This window comes from Phaethon lepturus, unplaced genomic scaffold (genome assembly GCF_000687285.1).
Source record: "Phaethon lepturus isolate BGI_N335 unplaced genomic scaffold, ASM68728v1 scaffold56068, whole genome shotgun sequence".
In the NCBI taxonomy this organism is placed as follows: Eukaryota; Metazoa; Chordata; class Aves; order Phaethontiformes; family Phaethontidae; genus Phaethon; species Phaethon lepturus.
In genome coordinates, this window is record NW_010556611.1 from 6282 (window position 1) to 27690 (window position 21409).

Here is a 21409-nt window from a genome sequence, read left to right on the forward strand (position 1 = left end):
ACTTTATCTCCCCTTTTTTTAATAGTGCTAATTCAGAGAGAGACATCTGAATACCTTTTCCTGAAAATTTAGCAAATGTGTTTTCCATAGGAAGCAGAAACCTTTGCTAACAAGCAGAGGGCTTATTCATTAGTTTTTTGTGAAAGTAAGCTTTCTTTTTTCTCTCCATTTTGAGTGGTTTTAAAAGTAAAATGGCATAACTCTTGGGACAGAGAAGACAATCCTCTGAATATAGACTGCTCTAATGCTACCTTACTAAGCCTGGAGACGCCCTAAAACAAGAAAGAGCTGTCTGTTCTAAAAGCAGTAGGATATTAATTCTGAAGCATCTGTTACATGAACATTGTTCCCACATGAATGGTTCATAAGGAAGAGCTTCACTCATTTTAAAACATAAACTAATTAAAAGTATTTTTAATTTTTAGCGGGTTTTTTAATTAATTTAAGACAACTCATGCTATTCTGAGTTAAGTCACCCCATAGACTTCTGCTCTTCGTTTTATTTTTCTCTAATTTTGGTTTAATGAAATGGTTCGGCTTCAAATCAAGAGCGGTATCTTAAAAACCAAATCTATGTAAACATTACCTCATGTGCAGTCTACAAACACATTAGTTCTCCTGTGAGACTTATGTCGGAAGGCTTGTGGTTAATGCTGCAGAGGCTGTTTAAAGAATAATCAAAGGTTGGAAGAAAAGCCAGGAAAGAAGAGGGATGTGCGAGAAAGAATTATTTATGAGACTATAGAGGAATTTGCTGTAATGTTGTGGTCTTATAAACATTTGGCTGACTCATGTACCTTTGCTGTCACGGAGACCTAGCGGATCTTGGCCATGTAATGGCCTCTGAAGACAGAGCTTCTGGACAGTCGGTATTTACCAGCATAAAGGAAAACTAAAATTGTGCTCAGATTGAGCAATGTGTTTGATTTATGAGTTTCTTCAGATGTTATACAGGGCAGTAGGTTTGTGTATTTATCTCTGTCAGCAAACAAATCATCTACCTGAACCTTCCCACCTATTCAAGGTATGGTTGTAATTGGAGATGTAACAGCTGACTTCAGTGAAAAACTGAGGAATAGAGTCACTGGCAACTTGCTGCTTGGGTTTTTAAGTTGTTCTGAGCATAAGTTGATGTAAACTTTCTTAATAGATTAATGTTCAGCTTAAGTTATTGATAGGCTTGTAGCTGTTGTCAGTACAGATTAATTTAAATAATTGTGGAACTTAACCTTTTTCTTGAAAAGCAGTGTTTGCATGCTTGGAACTAAATTTAGTGGAAAATAGACTCAGAAAGGTTTGTCTGTGGAAACACCACTCTGTACTTGCTTTTGTATTGTTCTGGGAATCAATTGCAGAGCACTGTTTTATTTGGCCTTGGGACTAGGGAGTCAGGTGCAAGCCATTACCAATAGCTCCTAAAGCAAAAAAAAAAAGTGTTCTGAAGTCTATTAATGTTCATTCAGTGCAGAGCAAGGACAAGGCCTCTCCACTGTGTACTGCACACTGACGGTGGAATACAAGGCTAGATGGATGTCTGGTGTGATTTGGCAGAGCAGTTCTCGTGGCAGGTGCTGTGAGGCCCTTGGTTAGTAAGCAGTTGTAACAAGACCCATCTATCTTCTCAGTTTCAAAGTGGAGAAAGGGGATGCTGGTACAGAAGATAGAATCTGGATTATAATTTAACTCTTTCTAGTGGGAGTACACAGTACAGACTTGGAGACATTTTTGGTCTCTTTAAATTAGATTTAAAAAAAAATCATGTCTATGCTGCTGTATGCAGTAGTTTAGAGGGCTCTCAGATTTGCATTTGTTTTCTTTATCTGCAGCCTAAGGCAAAAAAAATAATGAGATGAGAGGAAAGCAATCCTTTGCTGAAGCTAAATATAAATCTCTCTCAACTCTGGAATGTCTCATAAATTAAACTATGCAAGTTCTCACTTTAGCTACTTGCTTGACTGTTTGCAGGCTCAAAGTCAGAGCTTCTCAGGTCTCTATCTGGTCATAATCTTGCTTGAAATCAAGTCCAGCTTTCATGATCTCTAAATTAAAACAGTACAAGCTAAGTCATGGATTACAAGTATTGGCAGTGACATCCAGCTATGAATAAAGCCAGAGCATTCCCCTGTGTAGGGATGTAATACCGTGTGTGAAGGTAAAGTGGTGTTCAAAAGGTTAGAAACGATAGGCCTTGACATACTAGGTTGAAATGGTGAGGCAGAAGGGTGGTCCAGCAGTTTTAAAAAGAAGGGGGGAAATGGGCATATTTCTGAATCAAACAGGCCTTGTTTAAATATTTTTTTCTAGGTAGAATAATGGTGAATTCTAATAGTGGAGGCCTGGTACCAGTGATGACAAGCCCCCAGGCTTTAGGATAAATCATGCCTGAGGAGGTATCAATGAGCAAGCAGAAGGCGCAGACAGTCTCCAGAGTTTTGCAGAGGGAGCAGTAGAACCTTGTGTCTTGCCCACAGAGTTTCTGATGGCTGATAGGAAAGTGAAGTCCACCAAGAGCATGTTCTTAGGGGACAGTTAGCTCATAAGACAAGCGGGCAATATTTAAAGAATGGAAGATGCTGTCAGTCAAAACCAAGGCTTATGTTCTTGCCTGCTTTGTGAGTCACAGTTTCTTAGTTTTGTTTACCTGCAGTGACTTGCTTAGTTCATTGCAGCAGAGTTTTCCTAGATTGCTGGTGAAAGTTTTGACATGTTGAAAAAGTTTCCCTGATTCTGAACCAAGAATGCAATAGTAATTTCCACTTCTTGTTTTTAGTGTTTCAAGGTTCCCAGTACTCCTGCTTTTAAGATGCATTTCAATTATTGCTTGCAACTCAGGCTTGTAGTAATATGTGCATATAATAAATCTTTGTCACTTTATATTTCTAGGTCCACTGGCCTTCTTTCCTCAGTGGAAGCTGAAACATTATGATATTATTGTAGGTGTTTTGTCAGCTCGACACAATCATGAACTGCGCAGTGTTATAAGGAACACTTGGTTCAAGCACCTGAAACAACATCCTGCACTGAGCCAACGGTAATCTCTAGTGTTTTGTAATTTGGGGCTTTGTGGGGTGGGGCAGGGAAAGACTATAATGCTTAAATATCTTGATTTAATAATTTTACTTTTTTTTTTTTTAAAGTATTTCCGTTTTTTGCTTTATTTGTGAGCATTTTGCACTCTGATAATTTTTTTTAGTCTGTTTAGTAATATATAGGAATACTGCTTATTCTGGGCTGGAACAATTTTTTTTTATATACAAGTAATAAAATGTAATTGCTTGCCTGTTCACTGCAATTAGTTGTCACTTTTCAATAGCGATGTATAAGACTTTCCCTTTTTTGTCTTGCCATGTATGCTTTGTACAGTATGCAACTTGAAATGCTTAGTAATCCAGGATACTTGGAAGCAGGCAGGATCACGTTTGGCAAGAGAACCACAAAAAACTGTTAGAACAGCCTCAAGCGTAAAGTTCAGGTTTATTTCCCATGGTACCAGGTACACCAGACTGCTGCATTTTGAGTGACCAGCAGAACCCTTCCTGATTGCTTACATAGACCTACAATGACAGTCTACAGACAGCTCTGTTCTTGCTGAGAAATTTCTGCTGCAGTTCATTTCTGTAAACACTGACATCTTGATAGGCCTCATATCTTGCTACCTGCCTTGCACTGGAAGCCATTTACCATTCACAAATTTGGTGCCAGCGTGCGGTTTGGAGTGAAGCATAGCTACTTTAGTCATCTAAAAATGTGACCTTTTATAGTTTATATGGAGTTCCAGGAGGATGTTTATCTGCTAGGTGGAAAACTGGGCTAAGGTAGATCCTCTTGTTCTTCATGCTGCTTGTTGTCTCCTGACTGTGGCACAACCATGATTGGGGCTGGAAAGAGCAACCTGTTGTTTTGCTACAACCTGAAGTTGAGACATTTCATTGTAATGAAGTCCTTGTTCCTCCTTTGATGCTTTGTGTCTTTTTTCTTATTACTGTTTTTTTCATTGCCTTTTGAATGCAGAATATTCAAACAATCTTGAATTAGTAATAAAGCCAGGCAGGGAAAGGCAGGGCTTCAGGATCCTTCAGTGTTGCCTTAGGTCTTTTTCTGTTTAGCGTGCTGGCTGTCTTGAATCCCATTCCTAGTTCCAGTCTTCCTGTGCCCTCATTATGAAATGTAAAAGGCTAATGTGGGTTTGGAATTGAGCCCCTATGAGGGCATTAATGTGCTTGCTCTACATAGACACCCTCATTGCTGATTTTTAAGGGGTCCAAAAATCTTAATCCTGTGAAAGACAGGCCATTGTGATGAAATAAGTTTATTGAAGGTGGAGGGAGGAGGGAATAGAACTGGTGTTAATAAAACCAAATTATTTTAGTGTCCTTGTGAAGTTTATAATAGGTGTGCATGGTTGTGCTGTGCCAGTGGAGGACAGAGAAGACCCCTATTCCTGCAAACTTCTGAACATCAGTAATCCAGGTAATAGAAATTAACTTTAAAAAAAAGCTATAATCTGAACTAGGACTAATCATCTTTCATTATGAAAGTAGTTTGGAGTGCTTAATTGAGACACCCAGTCTTGAAAATAAATGCCACCTAGAACTTGCTGTCTTAACAATTCCGTAACCTTCCTTTCAGTACCACGTGCAGGCAAGAATGTGAGATATCTCTGGGGGTGTGAAAGGGAGGCCATTGACTTCTAATGGATTTGCATTTTCCTTGCATTGGGGGACAGTCTGTCTGATATAATGTACTTTTTTACTCAATCCCCATGAATAATGAAGTTGGAGAGAGCTGGGATGACCCAGTCCAGTGTCATATGTGAAGACAGTAGCAAAGTGCCAGAGTCTCAAGTGTCAGGTGGACTTCTCTGGTGACAAAGAGAATTCTAAGCAAGTCTGGCTGGTAGGTTTTCCCGATTCCGCCCTGGAGAGGGAACGATTAAGGAATGTACCGTGGGGAAAAAATGAAATGCTGCCATGCAAAAATTCCTAACTAAAGTTGTAAATTCTTCCTGGCATTTTTTTTTTTTTTTCTATTTAATGTTTGTTCTTTAATTGCAAGTTAACTAAGGACTGCTTGGCACTTAAGCCATGATGCACCATAAAATGAAACTTCTGTTACTTTCTCTCTGAATGGCAGCATCCACTGCTTAACCAATCTCCCACGAATAAACGGTACCTCAGGGCTTAGGGAGGAGATAATGCCAAAAAGTAGGCAGCTGATTTAAGTGGAGGTGTATGCCATTTTGATACATGGATCATTATTTAAATATGCTAATGTGCAGATATTCATGCAGTCAAATAGCATCTTTGTCTTTACTATGGTTATTTATTGTGTTTCTAATCTTTTCTCTGTGAATGTGTAGGCACTGACTTGCAATTGCTGGTAGCTGGCAGACTGCTGCATTGTTCTTGAGTTTCTCCTTGGTGCAGTCTGCAGCCAGTTTTATTTTCTTCTCCTCCAGCGTTTGATTATCCTTGTGCGCTTGCGAGCCATGCTAATTAATCAGAATGCTTTGCGTGTATTTAGTATGCTTTGTGTGTGTCCAGTTCAAGAACTATGAAGTCTTCTCATGTTACCTCCGTCCTTTCTTCTTCATACAGTTTTGAATCAGGAAATTGAAGCATTCAGTCTCCCTGAGGATGTACCTTCTGTGCTATCTGAAGAGAGAATTGTCAGTGTGAACTTTCGTGTACTTTACCCCATTGTCATTACCAGTCTTGGGGTATTTTATGAGGCTGATGGGGTGGGATTCCAGAGGAACATCACTGTAAAACTATACCAGGCAGAACATGAGGTAGAGTATTGTAGTTCTCTTTTGAAAGTGGATTAAAGCATGTTTTCTCTTTATTGTGGATTAAGTTCTTACAGAAAGCGACATGCTGTGTTGACGATTTAAAAGAGAAGTACTGACAAGCATATGAATTACATTTTTCTTCTGTTGCATTGCAAATTATTATTTCACATAAGGAATGTGAAATGTATACACACAGGCAAAAGTTGAAAAGATGAAATTCACAGAGTGCTATGAGTTAATTTCAGTGACCTTTTGAAAGAGTGCTTATATCTAATTCCAAGACACAATTTAGATTGCATTTGAGGTTCTAAAGTATTGATAGATATTAAGGAATAAAAAATAAACTGTTGAATATATTTAAAACACACATGCAGAAAGACACATTTGATGCCTTGAAGCAGAGATGCAGGACAGCTGTAATTTTTTTCTTGTTTGTCTTCTGGCAAGGCATTTTGAGATTTCTGGAAACTGGTATTATTTACAGGTAATAATCAAACTTCAGTGATAATTCTCCCCACTCCCAAGCTGTTACAAGTTTGATAGAATAGCTTCGTATTAATCCGGAGGAAGAAAAAAAATCATTGAGCATGGTTGTCGCATTTGGTATGTTGCATTTATCCCTACCAATAACTTGATAGGCCAATTTCAAGACTTCTGGCTATGCTGCAGTAGAAAGAATTTTAAACATAAGCTAATAATTAAAATTAAGTACATATAAAAGCCGTACTTCACTATATTTTTATGAACTTCCAAGGCGTGTTTACAATAGAGAAAAAAAGTATACTGTAATCAAGTTTATGTTTGCTAAATGGTAGAATCTTAAATGTTGAGAGCCTAATAACTTGATCTGCATTAGCTTTTTCCTTCTGGTGAAGGAGAAAATTTAGTATCATAGGAGCGCTTGGACACTGTTTTCTGAATATTTGGAATCTGGCAATGCAGCGTCTTTGTCATTTGTTGTTATCTAAGAGCTGTTTGGTGGCCTATGTAATATAGTAGCAATTAGCTATTTAAACAGAAGATAGAAAATCTGTAGACTGGGAGATGAGTCTGAGTTTTGCAGATGATGCGCTCTGGTTGGATTCCAGTTGAACTTGCACTCTTGTGCCATTGTTGCGTGCTTGAATTCTGTGGAGTCTGTGAGACTGTTGTGACAATAAAACTTCCACTAAGTTTTATACAACCAATAAGCCTCTATGGAACTAACTGAGATGATCAAGGTTTGCATAATCTCACAGCACTTTTAATGTGTGCGTTGTTTTTTGTTTTTGGTTTTTTTCTTCTCTTTTCTGTTTTTCACAGGAAGCTCTCTTCAGTGCTCGCTTTAGTCCACCAAGCTGTGGAGTGCAAGTGAACAGATTGTGGTACAAGCCGGTAGAGCAGTTCATTTTGCCAGAGGTATGTGCAGTATTGGAACTGCCTGCAGTTCTTTTAAGTCAGCCAGAGGGACTGGCTGATAGAACTGGCCTTTGCTTGAGACAGAAAAGAGTGAGTGGAAACCTCTAGTTGAGGGGGATATGCTGAAATGCAGAATTTCTTTTTCACCATCTCATTATCACCAGTAGTTGATAGTTGACTTTTCAAAACAAAAGCCTGAAAAGTACAAATTCATTAAAAAATTACATTGGCAAATAGTAGCAATTTCATAAACTGTTTCAGTTTCTGAGTGAAAATTGTATCTGCTTCGATTCTGTGGTCAAGTTTACCGGAGAATGGGACACTTCTTTCTCCCTCCTGCTTTTTCAGACATTAGTACATAAGATAGGGAGGGGAGGATGGCACAGGTTTCTAGCGAAAAGAGGTTTCTGCTTCTGATGTCTTGGGCATAACAGCAAGATATTGTGTGTTACATTTGCAATGACAGTATTAGTTGAATAGTTGTAATCAAGAAGCGTTTACTTGAGGGCTACTGAAATTTTGGTTATTCCTTTTCTGGCAGCACCAGTGCGGAATGGTTCATTCATTGAACCATGCAAGGAAACAAGAATAAAAACATCAACAAGCTCTGTAGTAGGGTCTATCTGTAATATACTAGATGGAGCATGTGGCACACAGAAAACTGACATATGGATTTTAAAACCTGTCATCACCCTATTGCTGAAGTGTCGTGTGTGTTTGTTTTTTAAAGTGGGTGCCCCTCAGACATTTGGGAGAAGACTGGTTTTTGGGCAGTAATGGACGTGTTAGCATTCTTGCTTGTCCTGAGGTACCACTAGCTAAGCTAACAAGGCAGGGTCTGAAGTATGGGGGTTTTTTTTTGTTTGTTTGTTTGTTTTAAATCCTCCTTGGGATTGGGGGTGCAGTCCAAGAGTAGGGTTTTAGTATAGGGATATAGAACCTACTTGTGGCTGCTTAGGAAGGAAGTTGATTAAACACAGAAGAAACAGAATATAGGTAGGAAAAAACCTGATATTGTTACAGTGAAGATTTAGTGAACACAAGTTGACTCAGAATCAGAATTCTAGTTCAGCAGACCCACCTAGATACAAGGAATTGTTCCTGGTGGACCACTGATCTCTCACTAGATATGTCAGCTGCCACTTTAGACTGTTTCCCCTCTATTTAAATATTCTCCTATATGACTGGACCCTTGCTGCTATTTCTGTAAGTTGTCTTTTTGTCTGGGTTGTTTTGTTATGCAAGAAATTAAGTGTTTTATGAAGGAATGGAGCAAGAGAAGACTGAAGGGGGAGGAGGGGGTATATGGGGCTAGTTCAATCCCTGATTTATTTCTCTGGCTCTGTAAGAATGAGTGCATTTGGAAACCTGCTCCTTTTAAGGGGAATCTGCAACTGATTAATTGGTTTATTATCTTAAACAGTTTTTACTGGAATACTATGCAAGCTTGTTATGCTGGCAGGAGACCTTTTGGGTGATCAGCCCTCTGACAGTATTTTGTGCGTATGTTTTGACAATGTAATTTGATCTCAAAATGATTCAGGGTTTTTTACTTTTTAAAAGAGAGTATTGGTTACCCAGCAATTTGGTCGTATCACATGTAAGCTTTTTTCCCTGTAAGATTTTGTTCTGAGATACTAAAATCTTAGGCAGTTGTAATTTTGCTATAAATGATTGCATTTTTCCTGAAAGGCGGATGGGAAGTATTTCATTTAGAAAGGGGATATTAGTATTCATATATTTCTTTGTGTGGGCTTCCTTAATCTGACATGTGTCATGCACTGAATGCTTATGGGTAACATGATGTTTCTAATGTAGAATAATAGGGCTTATGCACAGCATGGAGTCCTGTGATACTTAGGATGCTGAACCATACAAGATGATTCAGAGGAGGTAGAACACCCACGTGTTCCTATCTACTTGTTTGAGAGCAGTCAATTTAGGAAACTCTTTAATTGTCAAAAGATGGTTTCTGAGACAGTATCTATTCCCTGCCTTTCCACCTTCAAGAAGTAATGGATTGTACAGACTGCTGAAGAGCTTCATTCATCTTCCAGCTGAAGTGCTGCTCTTTCTGCTTGTCTTGGGGAAAGGGAGGGAAATGCAGCATTAGAATAAGCATCTGGCAGGCCAGATTGTCAAAGGCAGAATCAATTATTCAGCTTTGGAACGACTGAAAGCGCAGAAGAACAGAACCACTAGCAGAGAACTAAAACTGACACGGGGCTCTTACAGCCAAGTTTTAGCAATGCACTTATTTTGACAAAAAGCCATGGACCTCTTTCATGAAAATGGGACTCCGTACTGTGCATACTCTGTATTACTAATGGGGAGTAGTTGGAGAAAGAAAAAGCACAGCACTGTTTAATATTAGGAAAGGAGTCGGGCAGGGCTGCATTATGTCAGTACACCTGTTCAGTATTCACTGTAAATGCCAATGTGCTCTGGCAGTAACAGGGCTGGAATTTAAATGGGAAAAAACAGATGATGTAGTCTCAGGTGTGCCACTAATGTTTTACTTTAAGCATTTTCAGGCCTCGGCTTTCATTAAGTAGCTTAGAGTAAGAATAGCTAAAGTCATTAAAAAACTTGCTTACAAGTCTCTCAACCTGGAAAGTAATGATAGTTTGCACCTTTAGAACACCTTGCACTGTGAGGTTCACTCGTAATAACCGGTTAATACTCTTGGCACATGTTTGAAGTCAGTATCAGTAATAGTGGTGAGAAGTTTAATGTTTCTGGTTGCTGAGGAGTGAAAGGACTCTCAAGCTCACTAAACAACTTACCAGGGGTTGTGTCTGTAAACAAGGTGCAGAAATGGGATTAAAGCCCAGTCCCTACAGCAAAAAACATTGGAATGGGAGATGACAGCCAGTGCAAATAGAGAAATTGAGTATGTGGGTTTTACTGTGCAGGGTGTTCAGGGGTTCTGCCACTAAAAAAAGTCTTAGCAGTGGTCCATTTGTTTTGCTAACTGACAAGTAATTAAACAAACAAAGGGAAGGTACTGAGCATGCAAGTCAGGCTTGAATAAGCACTGACTAGCTCCATTATTAGATTATAAAGCTGGCATTATAAATAATAGATGGGAAACTTCTGCAATAAACAGCTGTCATTAAATACCAAAACTGCTGCAGATGTTAAGGCCTATTTCTAGAGGAAAGCAAAGAGTTGAGCTGAACTCTAAGCTAAGCTTAATGGTGTGTCAGTAACTGGGGAGTTTCTGGAGTACAAGGAAGATGAAATGGGGAAGAGCTGAGAGGTTAGTACAAGTAAACAGACTTTCTACAGCAACAGAGATGCATACACAAATAGTTGAAACAAGTTGTTTCTCTGTTCCAAGGTCCACACTAGCTATCAGTGTTTTTCCTATGAAATTAGGAGAAACAAACCAGAATGCGCTCATCTAGCAGTCAGGAGTATAATAACCCTGCAACTACTCTACGCTACCTTGTCATAAAGGTGAAACTGCTTTAAAAAAATGAAAAAATATAACACTGCCAGTACTCTTACCTGTACAACATACCACGTGGCCCTTTGTATGTTCTCAGGGGTCTTCAGGGAAGTCTTATATAAAAGTGGGTAATAGATGGACTGTTAGGTGGGTTAGTTTCAAATTGAGATGAAATGCTTTAAATGCAAGAATTTACACACACACACACAAACACATAAAAACAATGGAGTGACATAACTTAAATTGAGAGTTAAAACCAGAAAATTTTAAAGGTATTCACTTGTCTTTCTCCTCCTTTTCCTGCCAGCCAAGATGCAAGATCAGAGTTCTGTGACTCTCTTATAGTAGCTTGTGACAGATTTTCCAGGATAAAGGTGGCTGTATTTTCCTCTGAGTTTTGCCGATGTCAGGATCGAGTCTTTGATCTCTGGTTTTGGCAGATGTCTAAAAAGCAGCACTTATTTCCAAATCTGTTTTAATGTAGTCTCTTTGTAATGCAGGATTTTATAGTTGTTTTTAAAAATTCACTTTAGGTCACCTTTAAATGCCATCTTAATGACGTTAGAAAGCCAAAGCCTTTTACACTAGACTTCTGTTAAAAGTTTAATGTTCCTAGTACGGAGATTCATGGTGAGTCTTAAAAGCATGATTATGTGTTACTGAGTTTCACAGATGTATTTCTTTTATGTGTAACTTACTTTTATTGACATGTAAGTAAAACATCTATGTGCGTTCAAGCTATATGTTGTGTGAAGTTGACTATTTTAAAACAAAAACCTCAAACTGTTTAATTTTCCTCCTTTGAAGTCTTTGAATACCTGCATAACAGTGCTTTGCTCTCTTACCAGAGTTTTGAAGGTACCATTGTGTGGGAAAGCCAGGATCTTCAGGGCCTTGTTTCAAGAAACCTTCATAAAGTGACAGTGAATGATGGAGGGGGTGTTTTCAGAGTCATTACAGTGAGTCACCTCGCCTTCCCTTCTACCATGTTTCTATTTTTCCTATAAGACTTGGGTATTTAGCATTTTGCTTTCCTGTGTTTCTCTGTAAATCATTAATTCAGTTTGGCTTCTGTTGTCTCAGAGGGGAAGCTTGCTTTGCCTGGGAAAAGGACAAGGGCATGCAAAAGATTATGCTAGTAAAGTGGCATTTTCTTTTATTTTGAAGGGAGTAAAGTTCACTTACTGTCTTTGTCAGGTGTGAAGCAGTATCAGTATATCAGAGATGGCAAAATGTGGGTCAAAAATCCTGTGCTAAGATCAATAGGATTAAGCCTGTTTTCTGCTTTTTTGGCAGTGTGTATCTTCCTGTCAAAACGTTGCTTGCTTAAAGATGCTGTGCTGTTGTAATTTAGCCAGAATAGCTTTACATTTTGCTCTCAACTTCAAAACTAGTTTTCTAAAAGTTTTAGTGGTACTGCTAGTTTTAGGTGTAACTTCAAAAGATGCCACACTATGCAGGTACCTAAACCAGAAGAGCTTTAAATTAATGTCAGTCTAAGTTGCCAGAAAACTTCACACCTTAAAATCACAGGGGAAAACACATCAGTAATAAGAGATGAACTAATTTATTTCTTTCCATTAATCTCTCTCCAGCAGTCAGGGGAAGGGTCACTGCCACATGAACTCACGGAAGGTGTGGAGGGAATAGCAGGTGGTTTTATCTACACTATTCAAGGTAAGTCTGCAAAACATCATGTTCGATGTTATGACAAAACGGGAACTTTAAATTCAATTTCTAAAGTAAAATTCCTGCTATCTCTATGACTTTGATCAACTTAAGTTTTCTTTTAGTAGAAACAATTCATTTCTTTCTATTTTATGCCTAGTGTCAGTGTCCTGATAATGGTTTCTTTGCTTGCTCTTTGTCGGCCACTCCAATTGACTTGCATCCCGTTGTCTTTTTATTAACAGAAATACCATTTTTATCTAGACTCTATTCTCTGTCCTTTTTTTTGTTACCCAAACCCAAGTGAAAAAATGTTGTGCAGTGTGGTCCTCAAGAAATTTTTCCCTGATAATTTTCCCATTTTTTTCCAGCCCTACTACTTTTAGAATTAGAAGTACCATGTCCTAATGTTTAATAATAACTACTGACAAACAGTGACTACCTAACACAGCCTGCTTTTCCACATCTGTTTTTGCTGATTTACACCTATTTTGGCAGAATGTTGACAGACCCTATAGGAGTCCTTTCCAATGTCTAAGATTTTGGCCACGTAGCACTAGAGTTGATGTATTCTTATTGGTCCATCATAGTCAACATAAGCAGTGACTTTCAGAACATCATTCCTGTGTTTTTGTAGTTAGGCCTGACAGATATAAATTTGGCAATCCTGTTGTCTTGTTGTCTGTGTAGGAGCCTAAACTGAGGTGTGCTGAAGCCCTTCCATCCTTCAGTTCTTCAGTACCACCAACTATCTCCTTACCAAGAAGTTCAGTATTCTTGCAATACTTTTGAGCTTTTACCTGCAGTCAGTTACGTGATGAAATTCAGTAGGGACTACCTATGCTACATCAAAGTAATGACAGTTTGATTATATTTAGCATAGGATTTTTTTGTTTTTGGGGCTTATTTTTTAAAGCTAGTTATACATGCTTAGGAGTAATTGATATAACAGTAGCCTTTTTACTCTACTGGTAAGACTAATAGTGAAGTCCTGGACATGTCTTTAAAGTACCTTAAAAAGTTGAATCCTTTTATTACTGAAAAAAAAGAGGATACTTTTTTACTTTAAACTTTATGTAATATGTATCAAACCTTTTGCAAAAATATATTTCTTTGTTGTTATGCAACTTTTAACATTTCATAGAAATTTTAAAATTAATTGTAGGATTTTCATAACCGCATTGAGTTGAACACTTCTTCAGATTAATTTTGGCAGTATGTTGTGTGTGATCCAAGAGAAACATGTGAAATAGTATGTAGGTATGCGTCTTTGTTTAATGATGGGTGCTGCTTCTTTCAGAAGGTGATGCTCTTTTAAAAAGCCTCCATACTCGCCCAGAAAGGTTTACAAGTCACATAAAAAATCTTGAAAAAGAAGATGCTTTATTGAAGGAAGAAAGCAGTACCTATGATGATATTGTTTTTGTAGATGTTATTGACACTTACAGAAACGTTCCAGCCAAACTGCTGAACTTCTACCGGTGGTAAGTTGAAAAGAAAGCATTTTCTCTTAGGAATGTTGCTGTTTGTAGTGCAAGATGATCTAGCATGTTACATTATCTGACAGATTCCATGAAATACATACCTAATGTATACCTATGTTAAGTTGTATTTCTCTCTCAATTTTGGGGGCACGTAGTGTGTCTAATGAATAAAATAACAGGATTTGTTATTTCTTGAATGCTGACCCTTGGTGCCTCAAATAAGCATGAGCTGGCAAGACAGGGTTCTGCTCTGACAGTCCACGTGTAAAAACTTTCTTGTATCCTTGTAATTTCTTTTAATTTGTTTCTAACCAGAAACTAGCAGCTTTAGTCTTTTTAAAGGATGGCTTTTGACCAGCTTGTAAACTTAGTGTTTCAGTTTGTGGCAATTGATTCTTGTCCTGTCACTGGGCACCACTGAAAAGAGCCTGGCTTGCCTCTTTACACCCTCCCTTCAGGTATTTATAGACATTGATGGGCTCCCCCTTGAGCTGTTTCTTCTCCAGGCTCAAGAGTCCCAGCTCTCTCAGCCTTTCCTCAGAGGAGAGACGCTCCAGTCCCTTCATCATCTTGGTGGCCCTTTGCTGGACTCGATCCATCTAGTATGTCCATGTCTCTCTTGTACTGAGGAGCCTAAGAGGGCATGCTGTACTCCAGATGTGGCCTCACCAGTGCTGAGTAGAGGGGGAGGATAAGAAGCTTGTGTACAGGGGGTGTGGAAGGTTGAGAGGAAGAATTTTCATAGTGTATTACATTGTTTGTGGTGAATCTAATAAGTTATTACCTCTAATTTGCAATTCTTTTCATTACTCTGAGACAGTAGTTTCAATTAATTAATGTTGCTTGTGGAGTAAGAAATATAGCTGACAGTTTTAGTTGCTTGCAAGATTATGCACTTATTTAACAAATTTCATGATTATGAATGTAACGGAAAAACTGAACCATGTTTCAGTTCCAAAAAGGGAGTTTAAATGTCAAGACTTAAACCTTTGTAATAATTTCTTGCAGGTTAGCAAATTTTTCAAGATTTAGTAATAAAAGGCTTAAGGAAAATGCCTTTCTTATTAAGAGAAATTACCCTTAAAAAGAATGTTTGTTAATCAACCAAGGAACAATCTCTAGAATCTTAAGCTTCTTTGATTGTTCCATAAGTGACAGATACTCAACTATTTCAGGCAGTTAAAGATTTCTTTTTTCATATTTGGGTGCTTTACGGTGGAAGTACCAAGCTGTTTCCACAGATGTTTCTTAAAACCTTCTACAGTTGTATTGCCCTTGAGCTGACTGTCTCATCCTGAAGACTAGGCTACTGACATGTAATCACTGGCTTTTAACAGCTGTGTTGCCATCATCAGAAGGGATTTGTATCCTTCTGAGGTCAATACTGTTTAAGATAGATGGTGGATTTACTAATGAATCTGTCCTGGAGAACAAAACTTCCAAGTTTGTTTTCTTCAGCTCATACACAAATCTGTGTTGTAAGATCATCATAGGATGCAGCTGCATCTCCTTTCTGTAGGATGAGCAGTTGGCCTTGGTCAACAGGGAAAACATTTAAAAGCCAAGGGTAGGAAAGACATCCCTTCCCCCTCTCCTTCCCTAAAGACCTTGTGGAGTGTTCTGTTGCATGACTAATTTGTGGGCTGCAGCTCAGCATCTCATCACTTTTCTTTTTTGGCTACAGGACAGTTGAATCAACAAGTTTTGATTTGTTGCTGAAGACAGATGATGACTGTTACATTGATTTGGAGGCTGTTTTTAACAGGATAATGCAGAAAAAATTGGACAGGCCAAACATTTGGTGGGGAAAGTGAGTTGTGTGGTTTTTTTAACTTGTCTTTAAGAGATACCATGTCTTTAGTGAACGATTTACTGCTTTCAGTCTGTTTTCATGTTGTTTCCCCTTTTCTGCCTATGGAAGCTAGGTATAAAAAGCAGGACTTTTGTATGTGTAGAACTTTGAATCTCAAGATACAAAAATCAGTACTTTACAATAGCTTTCCAGAGCATGCCTTTACAATGAGTTCAATTTGCTGAGTACTTTACCTAGGTTTAAAATGTGTTGTGTATGTCTTTGTTGTGGTACTTAAGTAAATAAAAGTATTCCAGCAGTACAGCAATATTAAAATGCAAGTACATACTAGAATTGCAAACATTACTTTTTTTGCAGACACACTGATTTTTCTGGTGGGCTTGAGGAAATGGGGTAAATTGCCTTTATAATCTCCACTTTATTTTGAAGTCTGTGAATGACAGGCATTGCTACCCATTTTGCTGCTGTCTGAAATGGTAGGTCTGATTCATCAATTCTTGAGTGAAGTTCCCCAGCCTGCATTACACTTGTGAGTAACTAGGAGGATCAAAATAGCCCATCTCTTCCCTTCCATCCATGGAATGCATTGCTGCACTGGTATAGCATCCCGTATAGCAGAAATGCTACACTGCTGTAACATTCCATATAGCCCAATGGCATGATCAGTCTTCCTGTTGCCATTTGCTTACTGAAGAAAAGCTGCCCTTTGCTGCTAAAGGCATCTTGTTTCACAGATCTAGTACTGACTGTTGCTTACTCCTAAGGTGACTTAATAGTGTGTGTGTGTGTTGAAGTGTGTGGAATAGCTGGCTATCTGATGATCTCAAAGATCTGAATGGTGGGCATGTATTCTCTAGCCTGTACAAAAACCCTGATTGCCTGGTGCCTGTTAAATTTTGTTGGGACTACCTTTACCAGAAGGCGAGGCTAAAAGTGAAGGTAAGATAGGTTCATTCTAGCAATGCAAAAGGTCAGCAACTTGATGACAAGATGGAAACCAGTTTGCAAAAGAAAAAACAGCACTACATATAAGCTGCCTGGGCTGCTGTTCCAGCTACCATAGGGAAAGCTCTTCTGGAGCATGTTCTTGGCTGTAAGAGCTGAGGATGTGATACCAAAGAGCTTGTCCTCCTTTTCCTTGGTGCCCCTACCTGTGCAAGGGTAGGTGTCCCCACCTTTGTGTTGCTGCCTGCTATGGGCCTGCTCCTTGGCTAGAGTTTTCTGGTTACGTGTTCAGCTTTGTGGGTAACCACTGAGTGTAGAGGAGTCTTCTGAGTGGTTTTGGGAAATCCTTCCAAGCTCTCCTAGCTTTCAACTCAGTGACATCATGTATATTTAGACTTGAACATTGGTGAAAGGGCAAATGAAATGCTGTTAGGCTTCTCTGAGAGCTGGTTCTGGTGTGTTGGAGACCTTAACTTCTGGAGCATAAGGTTAATATATCTGGCCCTTGAGGTGACTTTATTGATGTCTCCCTTCCTTTTGCTCCTCTGAGCATGTGCCTGAGAACTCAATGTGTCCGAGAACTCAAATTTTGCATTCTTCATCTACACCTTATTAAACTTTCTCAAGAAACTCTCAAGTTTCTTGTTTGTTGTCCAATGTTCCTTATAAACTCTTGATAATTAATTCCTGTGTTCTTAGGGAAACTTACCAGGGTTCTTGTGAATTCCGAAATTTTCAGCTTACTCTGGGAGAAACCGAGGATGAGATCCAGTGAAACTGGGAAGGGATGCTACTGGATTGAGCAGTACTTATGTGTGCTGTCAGTTAATAGAGCCTTTTTCTGTCTCCCACTTCATACTGTGTGGTGGTTTTGTCCATTAATTTTAAACCACCATTTAAAAAGCTTATCTAGCTATCTAGAGCATTTCAGGACTGCGAGCTGGAAAACCAAATGGTCCAGAACTTTGGCTCATCTTGGAGAGAACATACTTAAGATCCTAAGTTACTGCCATTCTGTTATTTTAAAACTGCAGTCAAACGATTAGTTGCCCTCAGGCATGGGAGAGAAGCCTTTGATGGGTCACTGATCATGTCTGCAAGTGACCAAACTTATGATGGGGTAGAATGTACCAAGCTCTTTCTGAGGGAGATTGAGTCTAATATGAATGCTGTAAACAAAAAGGCAGTTCCTCGATCATGCCATGGAAAGCAGTGTGAGTTCAGAATGGCACTTTTCTTGAAATTAATGAGGCCAAAAAGAAGCTTCTGGTACTTGAAGTTTTCCATGTTTCATTTGTAATATGAACCTCCCCTTTTCTTATGGAGCGTAACATGCTTCATGTTCTAGTAACAGACTCCTAGGCTTGCCTTAGAATAGCCATATGATACGGGGACTGATAATGCTTTCTTCTGCAGACTGAAAAATGAGTTTTGCTGAGTCTTGCTGTAGAAACAGTGTGTTAATGTATCAAGGAATTCCATTAGGTTACTGACAAAAAGAAGTGACAAGTCGTGCTGGGAGAGGAGTTGGACAAAACGCTGTCTTTTCTGTATGACTGTGGAGAACTTTATGTGGGGGTGACACCTTCAAGTGTAAATTCTCTAATAGTCACAGTTTTCATATAAGGGGGGTGTGAGATGCAGTGAAGGACATTGAAATCACTACAGAAGTATTAAATGATTAGCAAAGCAGGTGCCCCTCAGTCTGGAGAGGGTTGCACCCTTCTGCTGTGAGCCGCTTGAGTGGAAGATACCGAGTCTAAAGTGAATTCAGGTATCAGATGTGACATTTATCTACTCTGGTGCTTCATCACATCAGCTTCAGCTATGAATGTGTAGAGAGTCTGATAACAGATCTGCCACTCAACTGTAATTCCTTCCTTATGGGGCTATTGTCTGAGGTGACAATGTGAAAATAGATATTCTTTGTATCGCTCCTACAGCTATCTGAAAGGAGGTTGTGGTGAGGTGGGTGTTGGTCTCTTCTCCCAAGTAACTAGCGATAGGACAAGAGGAAATGGCCTCAAGTTGCACTAGGGAAGGGTTAGATTGGGTATTAGGAAAAATTTCTTTACTGAGAGAGTGGTCAAGCATTGGAACAGGCTGCCGAGGGAGGTGGTGGAGTCACCATCACTGGAAGTATTCAAAAAATGTATGGACGTGGCGCTTCGGGACACGGTTTAGTGGGCATGATGGTGTTGGGTTGACGGTTGGACTTGATGATCTTAGAGGTCTTTTCCAACCTTAATGTGATAGTGTGGCAGCATGTTACAGCTAGCTGTGCCACGCTGCCGGGGGGTGGCAGTCAGTGTGGAGAGACTGTGCCGGCAGAGCCCTGCTGGCTTTCTGCAGGCCTCTAGTAGCAAGTACCTCTTCCCTAGAGAAGATGACTGCCAGGAAGGTGTTTTGTAATTGAGTCATGGCAGCCTTTGTTGAACATCACTTTGTTGCATTTCATTTGGAAAACAGCTTAGAGGAGATACACTAAAAAACCCACAGTCCTTTGCCTTGCTTCCTGGTTTTTAAGCAGCCCCTAGTTTTACCAGGAAACGGGTGGTGTAACATCGCTGTAACTACGTGCCTGCCAGAGGCACCAACTTCGTGTCATGTTGACTAACAAAAGGAGGCAGGACACATGTGTGCCTGTTACAGAATGCAGTTAAAGACGCTTGCGCTTACCTGGATCAAACTCCAGCAGCGTGTGCAGATGTGCTGAAGGCCTGACTGTCAGCATTGCATTTGTTTCTGTTCGGAGAACTTCCCCTTATTACCCAAGGCTGGGACCAAACAACAGCTAGGTTTTTCAGAGACCTTGTATAAACATCTCATGTCTAACATGATCTTCAGTTTCAGACTAAATTGGGCAGTTGATCGAACTGGGAAGTGGCAAGAGCTGGAGTACCCAAGTCCTGCATATCCAGCCTTTGCCTGTGGGTCCGGCTATGTCATCTCCAAAGACATTGTTCAGTGGCTGGCAAGCAACTCTGAAAGATTAAAGACATACCAGGTAGTAAAGCGTTGGTTCAGTTTTTCTATCTTAAACTGGTCTGGGGAGCAGCATGTATACTGGACGAGTTGGAAAGAACATCGCTCAAGTGTGAGCGTTGGGGTCCCCTGGCTGAGGCTGGCTTTGTGCAGCGCACTCGGCTACTACGCTTATAGTGTCTGTTCTAGGTCAAAGCACAGCTGTTTTGGACTGAGAACCTCTGCAGCTGTAACTGTGGTTTCTGTATTGAGAACAACGTATTATCACAGGAAAGGTGGGAGGATTAACACCTCTCAAACAGTCAGACATAGATTTTTGTAGTTACCATTTTTTACTGCTTGTGCATGATGCAACTTATTCTAGTTCGCAAAGTCATACTTTGTGCTTTCCTGGTGCTAATAGCTGTATTTTTTTATTCTAATGTGTTGTCTCAGGGTGAAGATGTGAGTATGGGCATCTGGATGGCAGCTGTAGGACCCAAGCGATATCAAGTAAGTCTGAAGAAATTCTCTGATCTTACGGAAGGAGAACATGACTGTTGCTCCAAGTAGCATAAAATAGAGGAAATGCTTTTTCTTTAAATAAAATAAATTGAAACAGTCATTGGATTAAAATGCAGAAAACATTTTTAAAAATGTATTTAAAAGAAAAGCCACAAAACCCCCACAAACCACACCCCCGAGTCCTCTGAATAGGTCTAGCAGACCAAGAAATGGACACGTACTGCTAGGTGATGACCTTTGTGTGCAGAGTTTGTTGCTAGAAACAATGAAAACCTGATCCTTGGAAGTAAAGATTGCTGAAGACTGAATTCTTTGTAAGAAAAACTATTGAAATGGTTCTCTCTCTAACAGGATAGCCTCTGGCTGTGTGAGAAGACATGTGAGAGTGGCATGCTGTCTTCGCCCCAGTATTCTCCACAGGAACTGCGCGAGCTCTGGAGATTAAAGGAACTGTGTGGAGATCCTTGTAGATGTGAGGAAAGATGATGGACTTGCCTTGGAAAACAGGGTAGCATACAACCACCATGAAAAAGTGTACATTTGGATTCACTCTTGGAACAATTAGGAATATTAAGGTATCTTTTAATGTTGGGTTTCAACTAAAGTATAACAATATTTGCACATCCCTTTTGATAATTACAAGTGGACTGATACTATTCATTTTCTATAGTATAGGTGTTGATCTGACAAAAACCAAAATGTTTAAGATAAGAAATTTTCCTTTTTATATAAAGTCAAAGACCTACTTGTAATTAATAAATGCACATAGGAATGCCAACTAGCCTGCCTTTTGTAAATTAAAGTACTACTGATTTAACTCAGTATAGAGCTGTACCAGGGTCCAGCAGAGAGCTGTGCTCAGTACCAGGGTACCTGGTAAGTCTTGCTGCAGCAGGTTCTGTGATGTTCGAGGGGTTGCTCTCATCTGTGCAGGGGCTGGGACAGCCTGGGGTTAGGATTTATGTTTATACCATTGTCATGTTTGATAAAAACAGTATCAAAGTTTGCTTATACCAAATCTTGAAGTACTGCAAACTTCGCCTGATTAGGAAGGACTTCTGATAGCTCAATGTGTTATTAGATATGAATCTGAGGGTACACAAGTGAAATTAAAATAAGATTGAGGAACAGCGCACTAAAGAATGTAAAATAAATAGCAATGCCTTGCAGTATACCGAGAACTTATTTATAGTGTGGTATGTTAACGCTGTAGGGTAGAATAAAGGTCTGTCAGATTTTGACCTTAAATAGTCTAAGGCTGTGTAGATACTTCTACAGTTACTGCTATATTGCTTGCTTTAAGGTCTTTGGAAGTAGGTGAAAACAAAAGAGCAAGTAGCCTCTTTCAGTGCACCACTAATCTTGTC

At 39.4% G+C, this 21409-nt stretch overlaps 1 protein-coding gene across 1 annotated transcript in view; it reads left to right on the forward strand.

The window, feature by feature from the left end:
- Positions 1–20934, forward strand: part of B3GALNT2 (beta-1,3-N-acetylgalactosaminyltransferase 2) — a 23793-nt gene extending 2859 nt beyond the window's left edge. Inside the window, exons 2-12 of the mRNA XM_010292509.1 lie at positions 2884–3031; positions 4370–4470; positions 5598–5791; positions 7094–7189; positions 11492–11602; positions 12242–12320; positions 13612–13795; positions 15480–15605; positions 19401–19560; positions 19974–20030; positions 20394–20934. Of these exons, the coding sequence (XP_010290811.1) occupies positions 2884–3031; positions 4370–4470; positions 5598–5791; positions 7094–7189; positions 11492–11602; positions 12242–12320; positions 13612–13795; positions 15480–15605; positions 19401–19560; positions 19974–20030; positions 20394–20528 (1391 nt within the window). The 3' untranslated portion in view covers positions 20529–20934. The remainder of the gene's footprint in view (positions 1–2883; positions 3032–4369; positions 4471–5597; positions 5792–7093; positions 7190–11491; positions 11603–12241; positions 12321–13611; positions 13796–15479; positions 15606–19400; positions 19561–19973; positions 20031–20393) is intronic.
- Positions 20935–21409: the final 475 nt, after the last annotated feature.